Genomic DNA, 16,731 nt, shown 5'->3' with positions numbered 1-16,731 from the left:
TATGTTCAGTGACTCGACTTACGAGGCGTTGCAGGGGATTACGGCTGGCGGACAAGAGCTCAGCCTGGCGTTTTCGGGGAAGGAAAGGATTTTTGCTTTTTTTTCTTGGTGTCCCGGAAACAACGGGAGTCTGATATGGCTCTGCTACGCGAGGTGGGTGTCCGGTGGCGTTGTGACGACACTGGCTGCCACCGCCGTCCGGAGACATATTTGGAGTAACAATTTGGTGGAGGGAAGGGTCGGATTGGCTTGGTGTGGCTTGACTGGCGTCAGAGCGACCTGATGATCATCTGCCGACGATGGAATGATAGGGATATGGGGATATCTAGGGACGCGGCGGTTGGCATGAGTTGAAGGTGGATGCGGGGACGAAAAAAACATCAACGGGGGGTCACCATTCGTGGCAGGGGATGGACTGGCCAAAAAGAGGAGGGGGCGCACGTATTGGTTTTGGCATTGCATGGATACCCCGTTTGCCGCTGGTGTTCAGGTTCATGGAGGAGGATATGCATTGGTTCTTCCGAACCGCCGCCGGTTCATTACTTCATCTCTCGGAGGCATAGCTACGCCTCATGGTCCAGGGGCCCTGGGGATGCGACCTACCTACACTGCCTATGGTTGGACTTTTCTTCGGCCGATACGGATGATATCAACCTTGCCGTCTCACAGCCAACATGACGAAGACGGCAACACACACACACACACACACACACACCAACAACAATACATATTTCCAACAAGAAGATACAAAAAAAGACAAAAACGACAAAAAGAAGTTTTGAGGGAGAATCGATGGATGGGCTGGTAACTCTTACGCTATTTGGTTGTTGGCTGATTGCGGTTTCTCCTCGAGGACGCGATTGGGCTGACGGCAAGGATCCTAGCGGGTTATATGGCCTTTCTGATCAAGGTAGACGATAATTAAAGTCTTTATTCTCCTTCACATCGTGTGCATATCGCGTACATATGCCATTTCAGATGATGTATTTGTAAGGAAATGGGGAGGCTGAAGCTGTCGTAGGAGGGGATAGAGATGGAGGAGAGTGATAGGAGCGACATGACGAACACCACTGTCTTCACTTCACGGTCTTCTGGGAAGAATCAACGAAGTAAAAGTATTTGATGTACACCGTCATAACGACCAGTCGCGTGTGGCAACGAGCAACCGGTCCAGGATAATGGGTGTCGTTCCTTGAAGGAAACGTTGGGAATTTTAATCTTCGGACGTTATGAGAGCCAAGTGACGCGGGGACGAAGGGTGTCACAAGCCCAATTCTAGTCCGTGGAAGGGGGGTAAAAAAGAATAAGAAAATCGCCGGTCGATTTTCTGGCATTGACTTTGTATCGTTCTTAAGCAGGTCGTGGAAAGATCACGGTTGGGATGGGAGCGTGGGATGAAAGATACCACGATGTCTAGAGATGCCCGTGAGAGCTGGGAACTAGCCCAGACCGGGGAAGACGCGACTCAATGTGCGTACTCTTGGCCAAGAGATTTTGAAATTTCATTGCGAAGAAGAAATTTTATGCATTCTTAAGGCCTTGCCAAACCCTGATGCGTCGCGAAGGATGATGGCGGTCGTGTCCCTGGAGCTGAGAGAAATGAAGATGGCGGTGGACGTCGGCGACGCGCTTACCTATTCTGGTCCGTGCGCCGCATAGATGCGGAATAAGTTAAGTCCGACCCCCCGACCTTAACCCCAGTCACCAACTCAACATGACCCCCGAGATCCAGTCGGACTAGTCCCTCACTACCTACCAGCATCAATGAAGGAAGCAAAGCTGCAGAACATGAGCTCTGTATTTCACGTACTGGCTTCGAATTCTCCGGCTATTTGGTGTCTTGCCCTCGATCCATGGTCCCCTCCATCACACTACGGATACGTCCTCTCCGCGTTCTCGGTGAAGTCGTGTCATGCTGCAGTTGCATGCAGTCAAAAGGCGTTTCGACGATGACTATTCCGCGAACGTCGTTATCTCGAACGCAGCCCATTTCCGGGTTGCCTTTTTAACATTCAAGACGTCCACATACTCAGAATTGACTTCGTTCTCTATCAAGTTCAATGAGCTCCATGTCAAGGCCCTCGCTGGAAGGAGACCTGCAGCCTGCTGGCAACTTCAAGATCGAAGGACAGGCGCCATGCATGGACAACCCCTCACTTGGGTGAATTTTCTTTGCTCCGTCTCTTGTCCTTCTTGTCTTTCTCTATTGGACTCTGTTCCATCCAACTTGAGTAAGGTAGTTATCTTTCTACTCGGTTTTTACCAAATTAACCACAGGGTATCTATTCATCTCAACTCGCGCTTTCCCGTTGAATCAGAGGGAGTTAGATTGACGATTAAAAGATGCCCTTGCCAAAGTAAGGGCCCTATACACAGAGATACAGATACTTTTCCCAGGATTTATTTCCAGAGCCCAACGTGACTTAGGTTCTTACACCTTCCTTGCCCTCCTTACCCTCATATCTATTTCACCATTATCTCTTTACCTACTTGACCTATCTATCCTTTCTTTTCCCCAACACCACGAGGGTCAATATCTTCCACCAGGACCTCTCACATCTCCAACCGGCTTGGATATCACGCCGTGATTTTTTCCAGCACTCCGGCAGAAGGACAGCTTCATGTGACCGAGCGCTCGACTCCTACAGGAAGATATCACAACTATCTCAAAACTTGATACACCGCAGTTATCGGCACCTTCCCTCCCTAAAGTCAGGTACGTGGCTGCCTTCTTACGATACTGAATGTTCCTTCCATCAGATCAACTCTCCATCTCTGCCCTTTTCTTGAACGCGTATTGCTTCTGAAGGGAGAAATATTTACCACCGCTCTTTGCACCACCTTCACATAAGCTCTTTGGTCCTCTTTCTCACTCATCTTTCACTAGTCTCAAAACTCGATTCTCCCCCTCGCATCGGCTCAGCACAGCTCAAACAGTCCATCCGTCTGGACCAAAATGGCGGTAAGTATGGCTTGGCATGTCTGCAAGTTCGAGAACGCGGCGTAGCTAATGCCCCCTTTCATATAGCCCCAACACTCCTACCATAAAGCCTGGAAAGCGTCTCTCAAGAGCGGGCACAAGCGTCACTCGGCGAAACAAGCCAAAGCACCTCCTCTGAGACGTCCCCTTACCATAGGCCAGGCCAAGTCATACTCGCGCACTCTCGTCGACCCCAAGTTCCGGACTAAGAAGTTCCACCTCTTCGAGAAACTTCCCGGCGAGTTGCGTGAGCAAATCTACCTCTATGCATTCCAGTCCGGCCCCAGCATCGTTTACGTCACGCCCAAGATTCACCCGCCTAAGCCGAGGCGCGCCGGGGACCGAATCTCACTGGTGCAGGGCCGCCTGGGCTACGAGAGCAAGTGGAAGTGGGCAGCCGAGGTGGCCGCCGTGATCCCCGAGGCGAAAGCCGCGTTTGAGAAGCAGTTCGGGAAACGCACCGGCGTCCGACACGATCAGCTGGTGGCCGTCCGCCCCTGGGATCTTGTCGTGTACATCTTTGATTCTCGGTTGCAGTCGCTCTTTGGCATGGACTTTGCCAAGGACAACAGCATTAGCCGGGAGGCCAGAGAGCGGCTTGTGGGAACGGGCCAGGTGCGCAATGTCTCCGTGCGCTGGGACGGCTACTACTGTTACGGTATACGCTGTCACTGCCGCATCGGCTGCTCCAGTTCGCTGGCCCTGTCTGGCAACATATGCCTGTGGGGACTGACAGGCTTCCTGTACAACTTCCCGGACCTCGAGAACGTATTTATCCAGTTCCAGCTGAACGGTTCTCACATGGATCGTTCGATGACAAACAAGGGGCCCAAAGAGCTCGTGGACTCTCTCGCTGGTATGTTCCTCTTGTAACAATATTGAGATGGATCTGCTGACGCGTATCATGACGGAATGACAGCCAAGGCCAGAAAGGACCCCAGTATTGCCATGTTTCAGGACCGATGCCGCACCTGGGTCGAGATCCGGGAGAGAGATATGCGCAAGTGGCTTCGCCCGCAGGTCATCGATGTATACCACTGGATCCAATCTGCCCGGAAAGAGTTCGACAAGGATCTGTTTCGTGCGGCGCGTCTGCCGGCTGAGAGACGCCGCTCGGTCCAGTTCCGGCTGCTGGTATCCTCGTGGTACAAGGTCGACCGTCGGCTAGCTCAGACAGCCAAGTCCAACGACTAGCACGGGTCGAAGAGCCAGGCGATGGTAGCTTCAGCCTGTCTTTGAGCCTTCAAGGGTTATTTCATGATACTTGATTCCCGCTCAGCATTGCTCGGAGCAAGCAGAGTGCATGGGGAAATTTTGCTTTGCCGGGAGGCCTTCTCGAATCTTTCATATGCAGTCTCTGCTCGAGAGACCTAAAGTAGCTAACCCACTTCGAACTCTGCTTCAGCGCGTGCTGGCGCATAAAATCAAAACAGATTTATAATACACAATTCTTATTTCATAGATCCTCATTATAAAAATCCTCGGTAATCCTTCTCCCGGTACTTGGCTGCATCTGGGTTGAAAGCGAACCCGGGCAGCTTTCCGAGCGTTGCCTTGCTCCTTAAGTGTGCGCTGTAGATTTGGTTTCCTGCCCTGCGTCTCTGCGAGGCTGAATTACTCCGCTCTCTTCTACAGGCTGATCGGGCCAGTACTTCTTACGAAGGATAAAGGGGGCAAGGCGAACCTCTTCTTCCGTATACTTGCGAAAGCAAAGACGGTAGACATATGTCCAGTGCCAGAGAGAAAGCAATCTAGTTCGCAAAAAGGGAGAGGAGACAAGGTCAGTGGTGCCCATTCATAGCGGCGTTTCGTGCATATCGAATGCAGACAACCGACCGGGCGAAAGGAATTGTCCCAACTCACAGCGAAAGGATCGACAGAACGGCACACGTGTAGAGGAGACCCCTCTCGGCGCCTTCGAGGCTCATCCCGCGTAGCGATGCTCGGCTTCGCCCACCCGAAAGCCTTCGCCTCGGTTCCAGCCAGTGTAAGTGTAGCAGGCCCAGGCCCAGGTCGTCTCGCTTGCGGTGCAGGCTGGACTGCGAGCGCGCGTCGATGCCCGTGGTGGCGATGAAGAGCGACAGGACGGTGAGAGTGGTCCAGCCGGCGGTGTAGAAGGCGAGGCGGGCAATGTAGAGGACTTTGGGCCTCGGGTTCGTGGGCGATGTCATCTCGTATCTCATGTCAAGGGGGTGTATGTGCAGGTAGCCCTGCGGCCGAGGTGGCGTCAGTTTGGGGACTTGGGATGGTTCCCATGCGAGGCAGAAACAACAGAGGGAAAGAGTCGAGCCGAGCACTAACGAGAATTATGCCCGTCACGGCATAGGCCAGGAACGGAGGATCGTCCCTCCGCGTGGCGGCGAAGTAGATGTTGAAGGTGCCGACGACGAAAGCGAAGACGAGCCTGAGGAAGGCGATGTACCTGGCGCGCCGGTAGAGCCACGGAATGCGACTGTCGCCGACGTGGTCGTCGCGGGCTTGGGACTGGGATTCGGGCAGTCGCACGAGAAAGGCGCAGACTTTCTGGGGGAGCGCGGCTTCTCGTTCGACCCTGAAGGCCCAGCCGGTTGGTTCGCGGACTACGACGCGTTGTTTTGGCTGGGGGGCGGGGGGGCGGGTGGTGGTTCGTTGGGTCATGTTGGGGAGGAGTTGGCCGGGGGCCGCTGAAGTGAGTCGGGGTGTTCGAATGACGAGTTTGATATACCCCGGATGGCCACCTGGGAATACGAAGACCTTGGTTTCATGAAATGGGACCTTTGGGGGAGCAGGGAGGATAATATATCAGGTTGTCTCTGGCGGGTTCATGTCTTCGGTCTGTTGTACGGACAACAAGGGGAGGGACTTTTGTTTCTCGGGTGGTTTTTCGAAAGGGGGCGTGCCCCGAATGAGGCCTTCCCGCATGGTAGTAGGTATCGCATCCTTAATCCTTAAAGGCGTCCAGCAAGGCTGTGTCCAGACCCCTGGGTCCCATGCTGCCAAGCCAATAAGGATCCAATGCGGGTGGAACGCGAACTTGGCTCCAGGGTGGGTGGTGTGGTGGTGTGGTGGTGAACATAGCCCACGTCACCTGGCTATATGTCGCATTCGCGGCCTTTTCGTATACGTAGGACGGGGAGCGGAAAAGAAGGGGAAAGGAAAAGTCGAGGACTAAGGGCTAATGCCAACCAGACTTTCAACCTTGGGCTGGGGATGATTAAGTGGAAAGGGCCGATATGAGATTTCGAGGTTCGTCGGCAGTTTATAAGATGGTACACAGTGTAATATACTGACCCCGCATTCCGCACGGTGCACGGTACAACGTACATCTGCCCCGCTATCGGCGGGGCTCGTCCCTCGGTCTCAGCTTATGCCGAGCTCGGCCTCGATACAACGTACAACACAACCAACGTCCATCATGCTCCCGAGTCTTTCCTGGGCCGGCGACAAGGACAAGCATCACATTGTCATATCCATCATTCGACCTGAAATCGCATCGTGATTCCAAAAAGCAAAAGGTCCATGCGGAAATCTTTCACTGTTGACTCACCTGTTAACTTCACTTTTATTTTTCCTCCCCTCACCGTTTCCCTCTTCAACCGGAAATGCTCAACACCAACGGAATCACTAAACCACCACCATCTTCTTCTCGTCGACCAACGACCTGATCCCTCTGCTCTGACTCGCATTGCTTTTGCTTTTTTTGCTCGAATGACTTGGGGCGTAACCAAAAGCTTCTTTCCTTCTCAACTACGAACCCAGACTCGGGAATGATGAGGGCTGCTGCTACTGCTGCCCCCTACTTCGGCAACGACACCGGCAACGACACCGGCAACATCCCCGCCGAAAGGACCGCCCCGTCGTTTCCTGATGCCCTCCGTGATGCCGCCACCGCCTTCAAGCTGGTCCGTTCTTTCATCCCCAATGTCATTGCCTTTGACGAACGAAGGGTACTGACGGACGGCACCCTGACAGTTCTTCATAGCCACGGCCCCCAAACTCCTTACCGCCTGGCTCTACGTTCCCTTCGGCATCGCCTTTATCCTTGCCTTCTCCTTTGCCGTGCACACCGCCCTAGACTCGACCGGAATCTTGTTTCCCGCTTCCGTCGCTTGTCTAATCTTGCTCTTTTTGGCTCTTCTGCTGTCCGAGAGGCTCCTGGGTGGTCATCGTACCAGGGCCATCGTCAACCTCATCGATGTGCCTGTAAGTGGGACAAACCAAGTTGCCTGTCGTTCCGTCCTCTCCCCGCAATCTCGCCCAGAAGCCCGAACCAGTCCTGACATGAGTGTACCCCCACTACCCCTAGGCTGGCTGGTCCCTTCGATGGATTAATCTGTTTTTCACGCCGTCCTTCATTCTCCTTCCTCTTAGTCCCTCCATAGGTATTGCCGAAGTGTCCAAAATCATTGGCGTCTTCCGTGAGTTGCCCCGCTGACCCGAACCTCTTCTTCCCCCTTCTTCGCCCTCTATTTTCCTACTTCTATTCTAACATAGTCGAATGAATTCAAAGTCGTCGGCTTCGTCGTCATGATGGCTGCCGCCGCATATGTAACTCGCGGCCTGCAACTCCTCCTCGGAACTTCCAAACGCGCCGCCATCGAGCGCGCCGAAGAGATGCGCAACGACGCAGACGGCATTCCCCTGGCCGACTCGCTCCCTCGCGAAAACTATCCAAATTCGGACCGAGACGGGGACCGCTCCCAGCCCTCTTCCACCCCGCAGTCGCCATCCATCTCCGCCTCTCCATCTGCCGTCTCCCTGAACGGCCTCGTCCCGCCACCACCGTCACAGACCCCATCGCATCTCTTCCAAGACGCCAGCCTCGGTCCGCGCGGGAGCCATCCCAACGAAACCTCCGCGCTGACCCTGAACCTGAACTCGAATCCAACCGCTTTCGTCCAACCGTCGCTCCCGCTTCAGTACCCCCCTCCCGCGCCCCGCGCACAGATCTGGGCCGCCCGCCTCACCCGCTACCCCAACGCCGTAATCTACACCCTCCTATTCCTCTTCGCCGGTCTCCCCGTGTACTTCTCCACCGGCTACGCCATGCCCGCCCACCTCACCTTCACCATCCTCTGCTACCTCGCCGCCCTCGCCGTGCCCCCCAACTGGCGCCAATACCTCCACCCCGTCCTCGTCACCGCCCTGCTCGCCTTCCTAGGCCTCTGGGCCCTCGCCGCAATCCGCACCGGGATCGTAAGCGACGGCAAAACCAGCGCCGCCTCCCTCCACGAAGCCCTGTCCCCTTACAGAACAGGCGCCACCTACCAAGCCCTCTGGCGCCCCTCCCACCACGCCACCGGACCAAATCGGCCCCTTCCCGGCGCAGGCGACCTCTTCGCCACCGTCCTCGACGCCGCCATCGTAGCCCTCGCCCTGCCCATGTACCAGTACCGCCGCGAGCTGCGCACCCACTTCCTCGCCATCGTCGCCCCGTCCGTCGCCTTCTCCGTCGCCAGCCTCTTCGGCTACCCCGCCCTCTGCGCCGCCGTCGGCATCGAGGCGCGCCGTTCCCTCGCCTTCGCCGCCCGCAGCCTCACCCTCGCCCTCGCCATCCCCGCCACCGAGAACCTCGGCGGCGACCGCAACACCGTTGCCGCTGTGGCTATCATGAGCGGCATCCTGGGCGCTCTGGTCGGGGAGAGGATGTTGCGCTGGCTTCGTATTCCCGAGGGTGAGTAAAGGTTTTTTTTTTTTTTTTTTTTTTTTTCGTTTTGCTTTTCTTTCTTTGTCTCCCCTCGATTTCTTCGGAGAAAACAGAGCGAGGGAACCGATCTACTGACTGTTTTACGTGGATCAGATGACTACGTCACCCGTGGCGTCACGCTGGGCGCCAACTCCTCGGCGATTGCGACGGCTGTGCTCCTCCGCACCGACCCCCGTGCTGCAGCTCTTTCCAGCCTGAGCATGAGTCTCTTCGGCACTATCACTGTGCTCTTTACGTCCATCCCGCCCTTGGTCCATGTCGTCCGTTCCCTGGTAGGACTCTGACCCCACCGGCGACATGGCAAGAAATTGAGGGTGGAGTTTTAGGAGTTTAGGAGGTCAACGAATGGTGGTGTGCACAAAGTAGAACTGCGAATAGAGTAAAAATGCATTGCGCCTGTTTTACCGATACGAAAGGCGGGCCCGTTCGTTCAACCATCCCTGGAGAAACCATATCCCTAATACTCGGCAGAAAACGATACCGGAGCAGATAAACAAAACATCGCATCGTTCATGTTACCGGGGCCCAAGCCCGTAACTCGCATCCTCCCCTCATAGCTCTTTTAACCAGAGGCTTGTCTCGTTCCATGCACCGCATGTCTTCGCCAGGAAGTGTTCCTAAACCATTGACAAAACGCAAAAAGACCCTTATCTTAAACACATTAATTCGAAACAAAGGCGAACTCGCAAAGCGTATCATCAATTGCTCGTCACTTTCCCTCCTCGAACTATGATTTTCCCTAACAATTGCTTCCCCGTCGTAGTCAAGCTTAGTTCGGCCCAGCATCGTAACACTGTTTACCTGTACGCCGTCCTCCACCGGTCTGGCCTATCCCGCACCAGCCGCTCAGCGGCTTCCACGGCGGTTGGCTGACGGGGACGATAATGATTGGTTGGCGTTATTGAGGTGCTGTTGTGAGGAGGCATGTTGAAGCTGACTTGTGGGCACGGGCGGTCGGTTGGTCGTATCGACAAACATCTCCGCCTCGGAAAGGCCGGCACTGTCAGCCGCGACACCGTCCACCATCCTCGCCTCCCGCCGTTCCTGTAGAGCGCTGGCACTGATGGGAGTGTCGCCGCCGCCGCCGCCGCCGCCCCCGCCGACGTCTCGGTTACGTTGGGTAGTCGGCAAAGTGTCGCTCAGTCCGGAATTGCTCCTCTCCAGAGTCCAATGGCCGCCGGGACCAGGTTGCGATGTGACACCCGGGACGGGGCGACGGTGATAGATGGGCCCCGAAACCGTGCTGTTGGCCCCCTCTCCAAAGGCGACGAGGCTTGCGGACCCATCGTCGCTCATGCGGTCCTCGTAGCCGCCCATGGACCGGGTCGTGCCGCCGTCTGTATCCTCGTCCATGTGGTCCGGGTCCGGCTCCGCAGTCGTGCTCGTGACCGACCCGACGTCTCGGTAATTCGTATCTGTACTAAGGATGTCTTCGTCGCGATCGCCGGCTGCGGTGCGCGTGTCGTGGTCATCGTCTGGGTAGCTCTCGGTGGCGCTCGCGGTACCGACCGTGCTTATCTTGGTCATGGCTGTTGGCTGGCCCTGCGCATCGAAGTAGGCGGGCGTGAGGTGCGGGTGTAGAGGGAAGCCGCCGGTCGAGGTCGGCGTAGTGGTTTGGGGGGAGTCGTCAGCCTGTGGGTGGTGAGCAGTCTGTTGGGCGCCGGGAGGCCCGGAGCGTAGGGTTGACACTCGTTCGAGGCCGGCTAGGCGGGAAATTCGGTCGGCACGCTCAGCCTCGAGGCTCGTGGCGGAAGGGTGGTGGGAATGGCCGCGACTCGAGGGGCCATGGGGAAGGTGTCCCCGCTGGCCATCTTTGATAGCGGTGGTCGAGAGAGCGGACAGAGAGGTGGTGGTGCTGGTGGGTGTACCACTGGCATAAGACGTCAGTCGCAGCAACGAGCCGTCGTCGCAAGAGGGAAAGGGAAAGATCAAGACAGGAGGGTTTGTTGTTTTTGTGGCTGCACACGGCGACATGGTGTGACCTACGGCATGTCAGACGGGGTGCCTGGGTTGGAGCCCGGTGGCGGGATATTTATGAACATGGGTTGTGAGGCTTGGGCCATCTTGGCGAAGCCGAGACTGTAGAGGTGACGGAGGTGACGGAGGGGGCGACGTGGTCGGGTTGATTTGAGCACAGTAACTGACTGTGCGAAGGGGTTTCGTTGTTTGATCACCCGCCGGCTGCGGTAAGACCGGAAGCAACAGTGGGCGCCTTCGGGATATAAGCCAAAGCAAAGCTGTTTGTTTGGATGTCGGTAGGATATCACACGTAGGAGTAAACTCTTGGTGTGTATGCACTCCCGTTGGTGTCGTCCAAGAAGAATGCAAGGGTCATTCAGAGATAGTGGTATTGGAAAAGGAAGATGATCGGATTTCAGCGATACGAATGATAGGAATCGAGAATCACCAAAATGCAACATAGGTAGACTTGCGTCGTCGTTGTTGTTTGGAAGAAGCTAAGGTAGTGGGGAGGGAAGAAGGAAAAAAGGTAAGATATGAGGAAGGGAATAGGCTCCAGTTACAGGGACGGACCAGTAGGAAGTTCAGTTCTGCCTGCCCCTGCACAAGTCGCATGGCATAAGGTACATAGGATAAGGTACCTTATAAAGCCACCTACCCTACCGTAGGTACCTACCTTACGCGACCGCCACCTTGAGAAGCTATGTACACGGTACGTACCAGAGTACTAATCATAGCGCCATGTGTACCCGTACTCGGTAATTACTCCCTACCTTACCTAGTGTACAGACCAGAACGGACAGATGCACGGTTATAGAATTACAAAGTAATGGCAGAGAAAGAGGCATGGACAAAGAAGGACAAGCAAGAGACGAGAGCGGCCGAGATAGAAGTGGGGCCATCAAGATAATCCAGGGTACACCCCTGTGTGGTGCTACGAAGTACCTGACGAATAAGGTAGGAATGGCGGGGGCGGGGAAGGACTACGGGAACGTCCAGGTACCTTATAGGGTCCTTACCTTAAGGTATTCAAGGACCTCCGACAATATAAGACTGACTCTTACTTTACCTTCTCTTCTTATATATGCGTCTCTGTATTATTTCTGTCCTAACTATAAAAGATACCTCTGTTGACCCTTCTGGTCGTGGTTATGTACGACACCGAGAGTATGACGTATCAGGGGTTCGTGTCGCGTTTCAGTGCGTCTTTCTGTTGATTCGTGAAAGTACTCCCGTATATGTGGGACAGGTGGAAGAGACTCGATCCCCAGTACGTGTAAATCGCAAGGGAAAGCGCAGCCCAGCACCCTAATAAGGTAATTACCCGATCGGCCCTTACTCTGATCACGTCCTCGACGGATCTTATTAGCACATAAATAAGGTACGTAAAAGATGTGTGTGTGCATTGAAGAAGAGTAAAAGATACTCTGCGGAAATATCTAACTATAAAGTAAAAGGAGGGGAAATTAATATGGATATATCGGTCGGAAGTACCCTATCCGTCTACAGAAATAGCGTAAGTCATACCCCGATAAGGTGGCTATAGGTATCTAACACACCCCCTCAGAACTACAGGATTAATCCTGACTATTCTGCTTAATTAAAGCCGTAAATCTAGGGTAAAATAAAGGCCTAGATATTAATCTAACGGTTGAACGGCTTATTAAAAAGCGCGCTCTTTTTATGCTTAAAAATGTTAAAAACGTGTAAAAATAGGTGGTTAAATTAACCCTATAATAACGTTAAAAACGGGTGTCTAAATAATAATCTAAAGGGCACTAAAAATAACGGTTAATCTAGGCTATAGATTATAAACTTAGCACCGCGCCTTTTATAAATTATCTTAAGCCCCCTGGCTTAGGACCTCTATCCCTAACAGATATATAAACGCCTTATATTTCTACGGGGGAAGTACTTTAGTTAGCCTATCGCTGACTATCTCTTAGGTCGAGATCTAGGCGATTAGGACCTATTTCTATTAAACGACCTATCGGATCTAAAGGGCGTGGATATCTAGATACTTTAATCTAGATATAATCTAAGGGCGTGGAGCCTCTAATAGGATCCTCGTTTAGTCGTTATCGTAGTATATCGTTAGTAGTTCCTCCTTAAAGGTTAAGGTTAGGTCCTTAATTAAACGCCCCGTCGCGATATACTGCCTAATAGCTATAGAAAATACTATAAGCTCGGCTTTAGTACTAGAGGTCACGACGCTTATTTACTTATTTACCTTTTAGTCTATAGAGCCACTAAATAATAGTGTAGTATAGCCCTAGGAGCTATACTAAGTCTTACGGTTATATCTAAACGCCGTGTTGGAAGTATAGTAAAGTGCGTGCTATAGGTGGTTATCGCGTGGCCTAAAGTAAAGGTATAAGGACTTAGTTAAGGCTAGGTACTTTAAACACCTATCTACGGTATTATAATACTATTTTAACGGGTTAGTATTAAACTCGGTAAGCCTCAAAGCAGCTTTAGATACGTTAGGCCGGGTTTAATAGGCTATATAATTAATAGAACCGACCTTCCACAGATATAGATAGATTAAATCTATAGAGGCTTATTCGGTTATAGGTTATAAAACGTTAGGAAAAGGAAGAGGGCTTTTAACCCTACGCCTATTAACGGGGAAATCCATCCCTAAGGCCTTAATCTTTTTAGTGATATAGTTCTCGAGGGAAAGCTATAGCCGACGTTATTAGCGATCTCGAACTACTCTAATCCTTAGGAACCACTTAAGTAGGCCTAAGTCCCTTACTTAAAAGTGCTGCTATATCCGTTATATAAGAGAATTAGTAGTAGATTAATATTCCTTTCTATAGATTAGAATAATATCGTCCACGTAGAAGAAGACGATTAGTTCCTTACTTTTAAAGACGTAATTATCTTCGGTTAGTTCCTTTAGGTCGCACTTACCTAAAACGGAAGAGAGCTATTCGTGCTATAGCTTAGGGGAACGCCGAAGACTATATAACGCCCTGCGTAGGCGTTATATACCGCGTAAAGGTAGTCGCGATAGCTTTAAAATAGCCTTAAGGTCCTTATCGCTCTTTATGCCTTTTACTGCTTAAAGTAGCGGTTACCCGGGTGGATCCTTAACGTAAATCTCTTCGTTAAGGGTGGCGTTAGTAAAGGCGTTAACGGTATTAAGCTAACGTGTCTTTAGGTTAAAATAGGTAGTAATAGCTATTAACGACCTAAAGGTCCTTCCTGCGAGAGTGGAGGCGTAGGCGTTAAGGTGGTTTTTAGGCTATTAATCGCCTCGCACGTATAACCTCGCCTTAAACTTACTAACGTACCCCGATACGTTAACCTTATACTTAAAGACCTATTTAAGGTCTAAGGCACGTTGTCCTCCTTAGGGTAGCTCTACTGCTTTAAAGGTGCCTATTAATCTAAGTGTATCCATCTTTTATACGGCTACCCTAAGCTATTATAGCTTATATAGGCTTTTTAGTATCTAAGACTAATTTAACGGTTCCTTAGGTATCTTGCGGCGTAATAACGGCTTTTTCGGCTTCTCGAAGGTAAAGTAGGAGACGTAATCGTCGTATCTGGAAGGAGGTCGGCGATTATAAGTAGGCTGCCCTATAGGAGTAAGCGTTAAAGCTAAAGTAGGCGAACGAGAGGTTAGTTATTAGGCCTGAATAGTAGTAGTAGTAGTAGGATTAGACTTAGCTACTAAAGATAGGGTTACTACTTATAGATTAGTTATTTAAGGAGTAGCGGTAGTGGCTATAGCCTCTTTAATAACGGATTAGTTAGGTAATAATAATCCTATTCCGACGGTATCGTCGGTAGCCTCGCCTATAGCCTCCTTTAAGGTGGAGGAAGATCCGCTAGTATTATTAGATTCCTCTTAATCGCTATATTTAATTACAGGATCGTTTGGAGGTGGCGGAAAGGGCGTATAAATAGGCCTTAAAGAGGAAGAAGAGGTTATTAAAAAGGGTAAAATTAGTGCTATTCTTAAAGAGGGTAGTAAAATAGTAGTTAAAGAAGAAGAACCAACGGCAGGAATAACGGTAGGCATAACGGTAGGAACCGTGCCTACCGTAGCCGTGGCAGCCATTCCACGTAATGCCTCTTAGTTAGTAACCTATTAGTTTTTAGAGGCGTTTTCGGTGGTTTTTACGTTAGTAGTGGTTTTTAATCCTTTACTACCACCGCCGGCCACCCCCCTAGATCTTAACGATTAAGGCTATTATTAACGCCTCCTTCCCTTTTATAAAGCCTTTATCGTGGAGTTCTGCTACGTTACTATAGGTATACCGAAATCGACGATATCTATTAGAACGCTAAAAGGATCGTGGATTCGCCCTTAATCTAATGGCAGATTAAGCTCTTTATATAGCTCTAAAGGTATATTAGGCTCCTCTCCCCTGTTTTTATAAAGGACTAACTCGTCGAACATAACGTCCCTTATACGTAGGATCCTCTCTAATCTTAGCACCTAAATCCGAAAAATATTAGTGCCTTCGTAACCGATTAAATAACCGATATATACTCTTAGTACGAGCTTTTCGTTCTTATGCCTTCCTTATAGGTAGTTAGTAGTTAACGCGTACGCCTTATAACTATACCTCTTTAGATGCGTAATTAAGGGATTAGTGGTTATAAAGCTAACGATACCCTCCTTTTACAGCCACGTGTTTAACGCTCCCTCGGGGGTGTATTAGCCTAGATCCCTGCGTGGAATCCGGTTATATAGGTAAGTAGCTACTATAATAATCTCTGGCTATAGATCTTATTAAAAGCCTAAGATATCTGCTAATACCCTCGCGATAGCGAAGATAATACCCCTATACCGTTCGGCGTTAGCGTTCTATACGGCTATATAAGGAGCCGATCTTTCTAGTAAGATACCACGATCTAAAGACTAGTTATCTAGCTTCTTCTATAGCGCCCTTTCTCCGTCGAGTCTAATCACACTAGTAAATAGCCTATACTACCTCTATAAGAAAAGTTCGAAGTTAGCTATTAAGGATAGTATATATTTATACCCTAGTATCGTTCTAGTCACGTTTTTATATATGCAGGGATCGTGGAATAGGGTAACTATATCGTCGCCGTTAGCGGCAGGATCCATTAAAAATAGATCCACATTAATTCTCTAAAAAGGCCTTATTAGCCTATAAGTAGGTGGACGTCGCGATACTATCCTTTTTACCTTACTAATAGCGTAAGCCTCGCAGTCTACCACTAAAGGTGCTGCTCTTCCTTTTAAAGCCACGATACTTCCTACGCACCCTTTTAACAGCTATACTAGTGCTTAAGGGTTACTATGCCCTAGCCTTTTATACTATAAACAGGCGTCGGCCACGCTTATAGGCTTTAGTTCTCTTAAGCTATTGAAATAGCTCTGCTATTACTGCTATAAGCGCTATAGCGTGCTATTAGTCGGTTTAAGGGTATATTAGCCGTTAACGTTAATTAACGGCAGGCAGGTATATTGGTCTATTACTAAGATATCTCTACCGGTTATAAAAATAGCGTTCTAATCCTTCTATAACCTACGTATTACTAGTAGCGTTATAGGATATCCATCCATAAACGCCATATTCTTTAGTATAAGAGTATAAGGATAACCTTTAGTATCTTTAACCTAAAGACGTAGCGTGCTATACCCCTCTATTAGATTAAAGGTGCCGCCACCTATTTAAAATCTAACGATAGTGGTAGTAGGCTAGAAGTCCTTAAGCAGGTGGCGTTAATTAGTTATATGCCTTAAGGACCCCGAATCGATTAGTAACTAATTAAATGGGTCGTTACTAACCACCTATTTAGTCTATAGGAGCGAGAAAACCGACGGCGAGGTCGACGATACTACCTCTTTTCCCACGAAATTAGAGGTAAAATATATATCGTAAGAGCTATCGTCAGAATCCTCTTCCCTATTATTAGCGAAATTAGATACTTCCTTAGACTAATCTTTCTCTAGTAACTTAGCTTTAGACTCTTTTGCCTTATTTTTAGCCTTATCGATATCCTTTTTAATATACTCCCTGAACTTCTTTTACTTAGAAGCACTCTAGCTCTTAATAACGCGGTCGTAGCGTTCTACTACCTCCTTCGAGGGCGTAAAGCCCTTTTAGCGGCGCGTCGG

General features: G+C 50.7%; 4 protein-coding genes across 4 annotated transcripts; 2 read left to right on the top strand and 2 right to left on the bottom strand.

The window, feature by feature from the left end:
* Positions 1-2,573: 2,573 nt before the first annotated feature.
* SODALDRAFT_161598 (hypothetical protein) lies at positions 2,574-4,358 on the top strand. Its single transcript, XM_028606940.1, has 4 exons — positions 2,574-2,716; positions 2,888-2,962; positions 3,029-3,836; positions 3,900-4,358. Exons 2-4 carry the CDS (start codon positions 2,957-2,959, stop codon positions 4,172-4,174), a joined length of 1,089 nt encoding a protein of 362 aa, XP_028466200.1. The 5' UTR covers positions 2,574-2,716; positions 2,888-2,956; the 3' UTR covers positions 4,175-4,358.
* Positions 4,359-4,839: 481 nt separating this feature from the next.
* On the bottom strand, positions 4,840-5,617 carry SODALDRAFT_323876 (hypothetical protein; the record flags this gene model as incomplete). The annotated part of the gene is made up of 2 exons (XM_028609838.1): positions 4,840-5,190; positions 5,282-5,617. The coding sequence occupies 2 exons, from the start codon at positions 5,615-5,617 to the stop codon at positions 4,840-4,842; spliced, it is 687 nt and encodes a 228-aa protein (XP_028466199.1).
* Positions 5,618-6,390: 773 nt separating this feature from the next.
* On the top strand, positions 6,391-9,216 carry SODALDRAFT_332962 (hypothetical protein). The gene is made up of 5 exons (XM_028611841.1): positions 6,391-6,861; positions 6,932-7,162; positions 7,266-7,377; positions 7,470-8,633; positions 8,760-9,216. Exons 1-5 carry the CDS (start codon positions 6,727-6,729, stop codon positions 8,948-8,950), a joined length of 1,833 nt encoding a protein of 610 aa, XP_028466198.1. The 5' UTR covers positions 6,391-6,726; the 3' UTR covers positions 8,951-9,216.
* A 296-nt stretch (positions 9,217-9,512) lies between these two features.
* On the bottom strand, positions 9,513-10,729 carry SODALDRAFT_323874 (hypothetical protein; the record flags this gene model as incomplete). Its single annotated transcript, XM_028609837.1, has 2 exons — positions 9,513-10,536; positions 10,653-10,729. The coding sequence occupies 2 exons, from the start codon at positions 10,727-10,729 to the stop codon at positions 9,513-9,515; spliced, it is 1,101 nt and encodes a 366-aa protein (XP_028466197.1).
* Positions 10,730-16,731: the final 6,002 nt, after the last annotated feature.

The sequence above is a fragment of the Sodiomyces alkalinus genome, assembly GCF_003711515.1.
Source record: "Sodiomyces alkalinus F11 unplaced genomic scaffold SODALscaffold_5, whole genome shotgun sequence".
In the NCBI taxonomy this organism is placed as follows: Eukaryota; Fungi; Ascomycota; class Sordariomycetes; order Glomerellales; family Plectosphaerellaceae; genus Sodiomyces; species Sodiomyces alkalinus.
The sequence above is the reverse complement of the archived record's forward strand: the minus strand, read 5'-3'. Positions and strand labels throughout refer to the sequence as shown.

Bases quoted from the DNA above. Each gene is read 5' to 3' on its own strand.
- SODALDRAFT_161598 (XM_028606940.1), top strand. The intron at 3,837-3,899 runs GTATGTTCCTCT...ACGGAATGACAG, and splicing joins GCTCGTGGACTCTCTCGCTG to CCAAGGCCAGAAAGGACCCC.
- SODALDRAFT_332962 (XM_028611841.1), top strand. From the start codon at position 6,727: ATGATGAGGGCTGCTGCTACTGCTGCCCCCTACTTCGGCAACGACACC. The intron at 6,862-6,931 runs GTCCGTTCTTTC...GCACCCTGACAG, and splicing joins CCGCCACCGCCTTCAAGCTG to TTCTTCATAGCCACGGCCCC. The intron at 7,163-7,265 runs GTAAGTGGGACA...CACTACCCCTAG, and splicing joins TCAACCTCATCGATGTGCCT to GCTGGCTGGTCCCTTCGATG.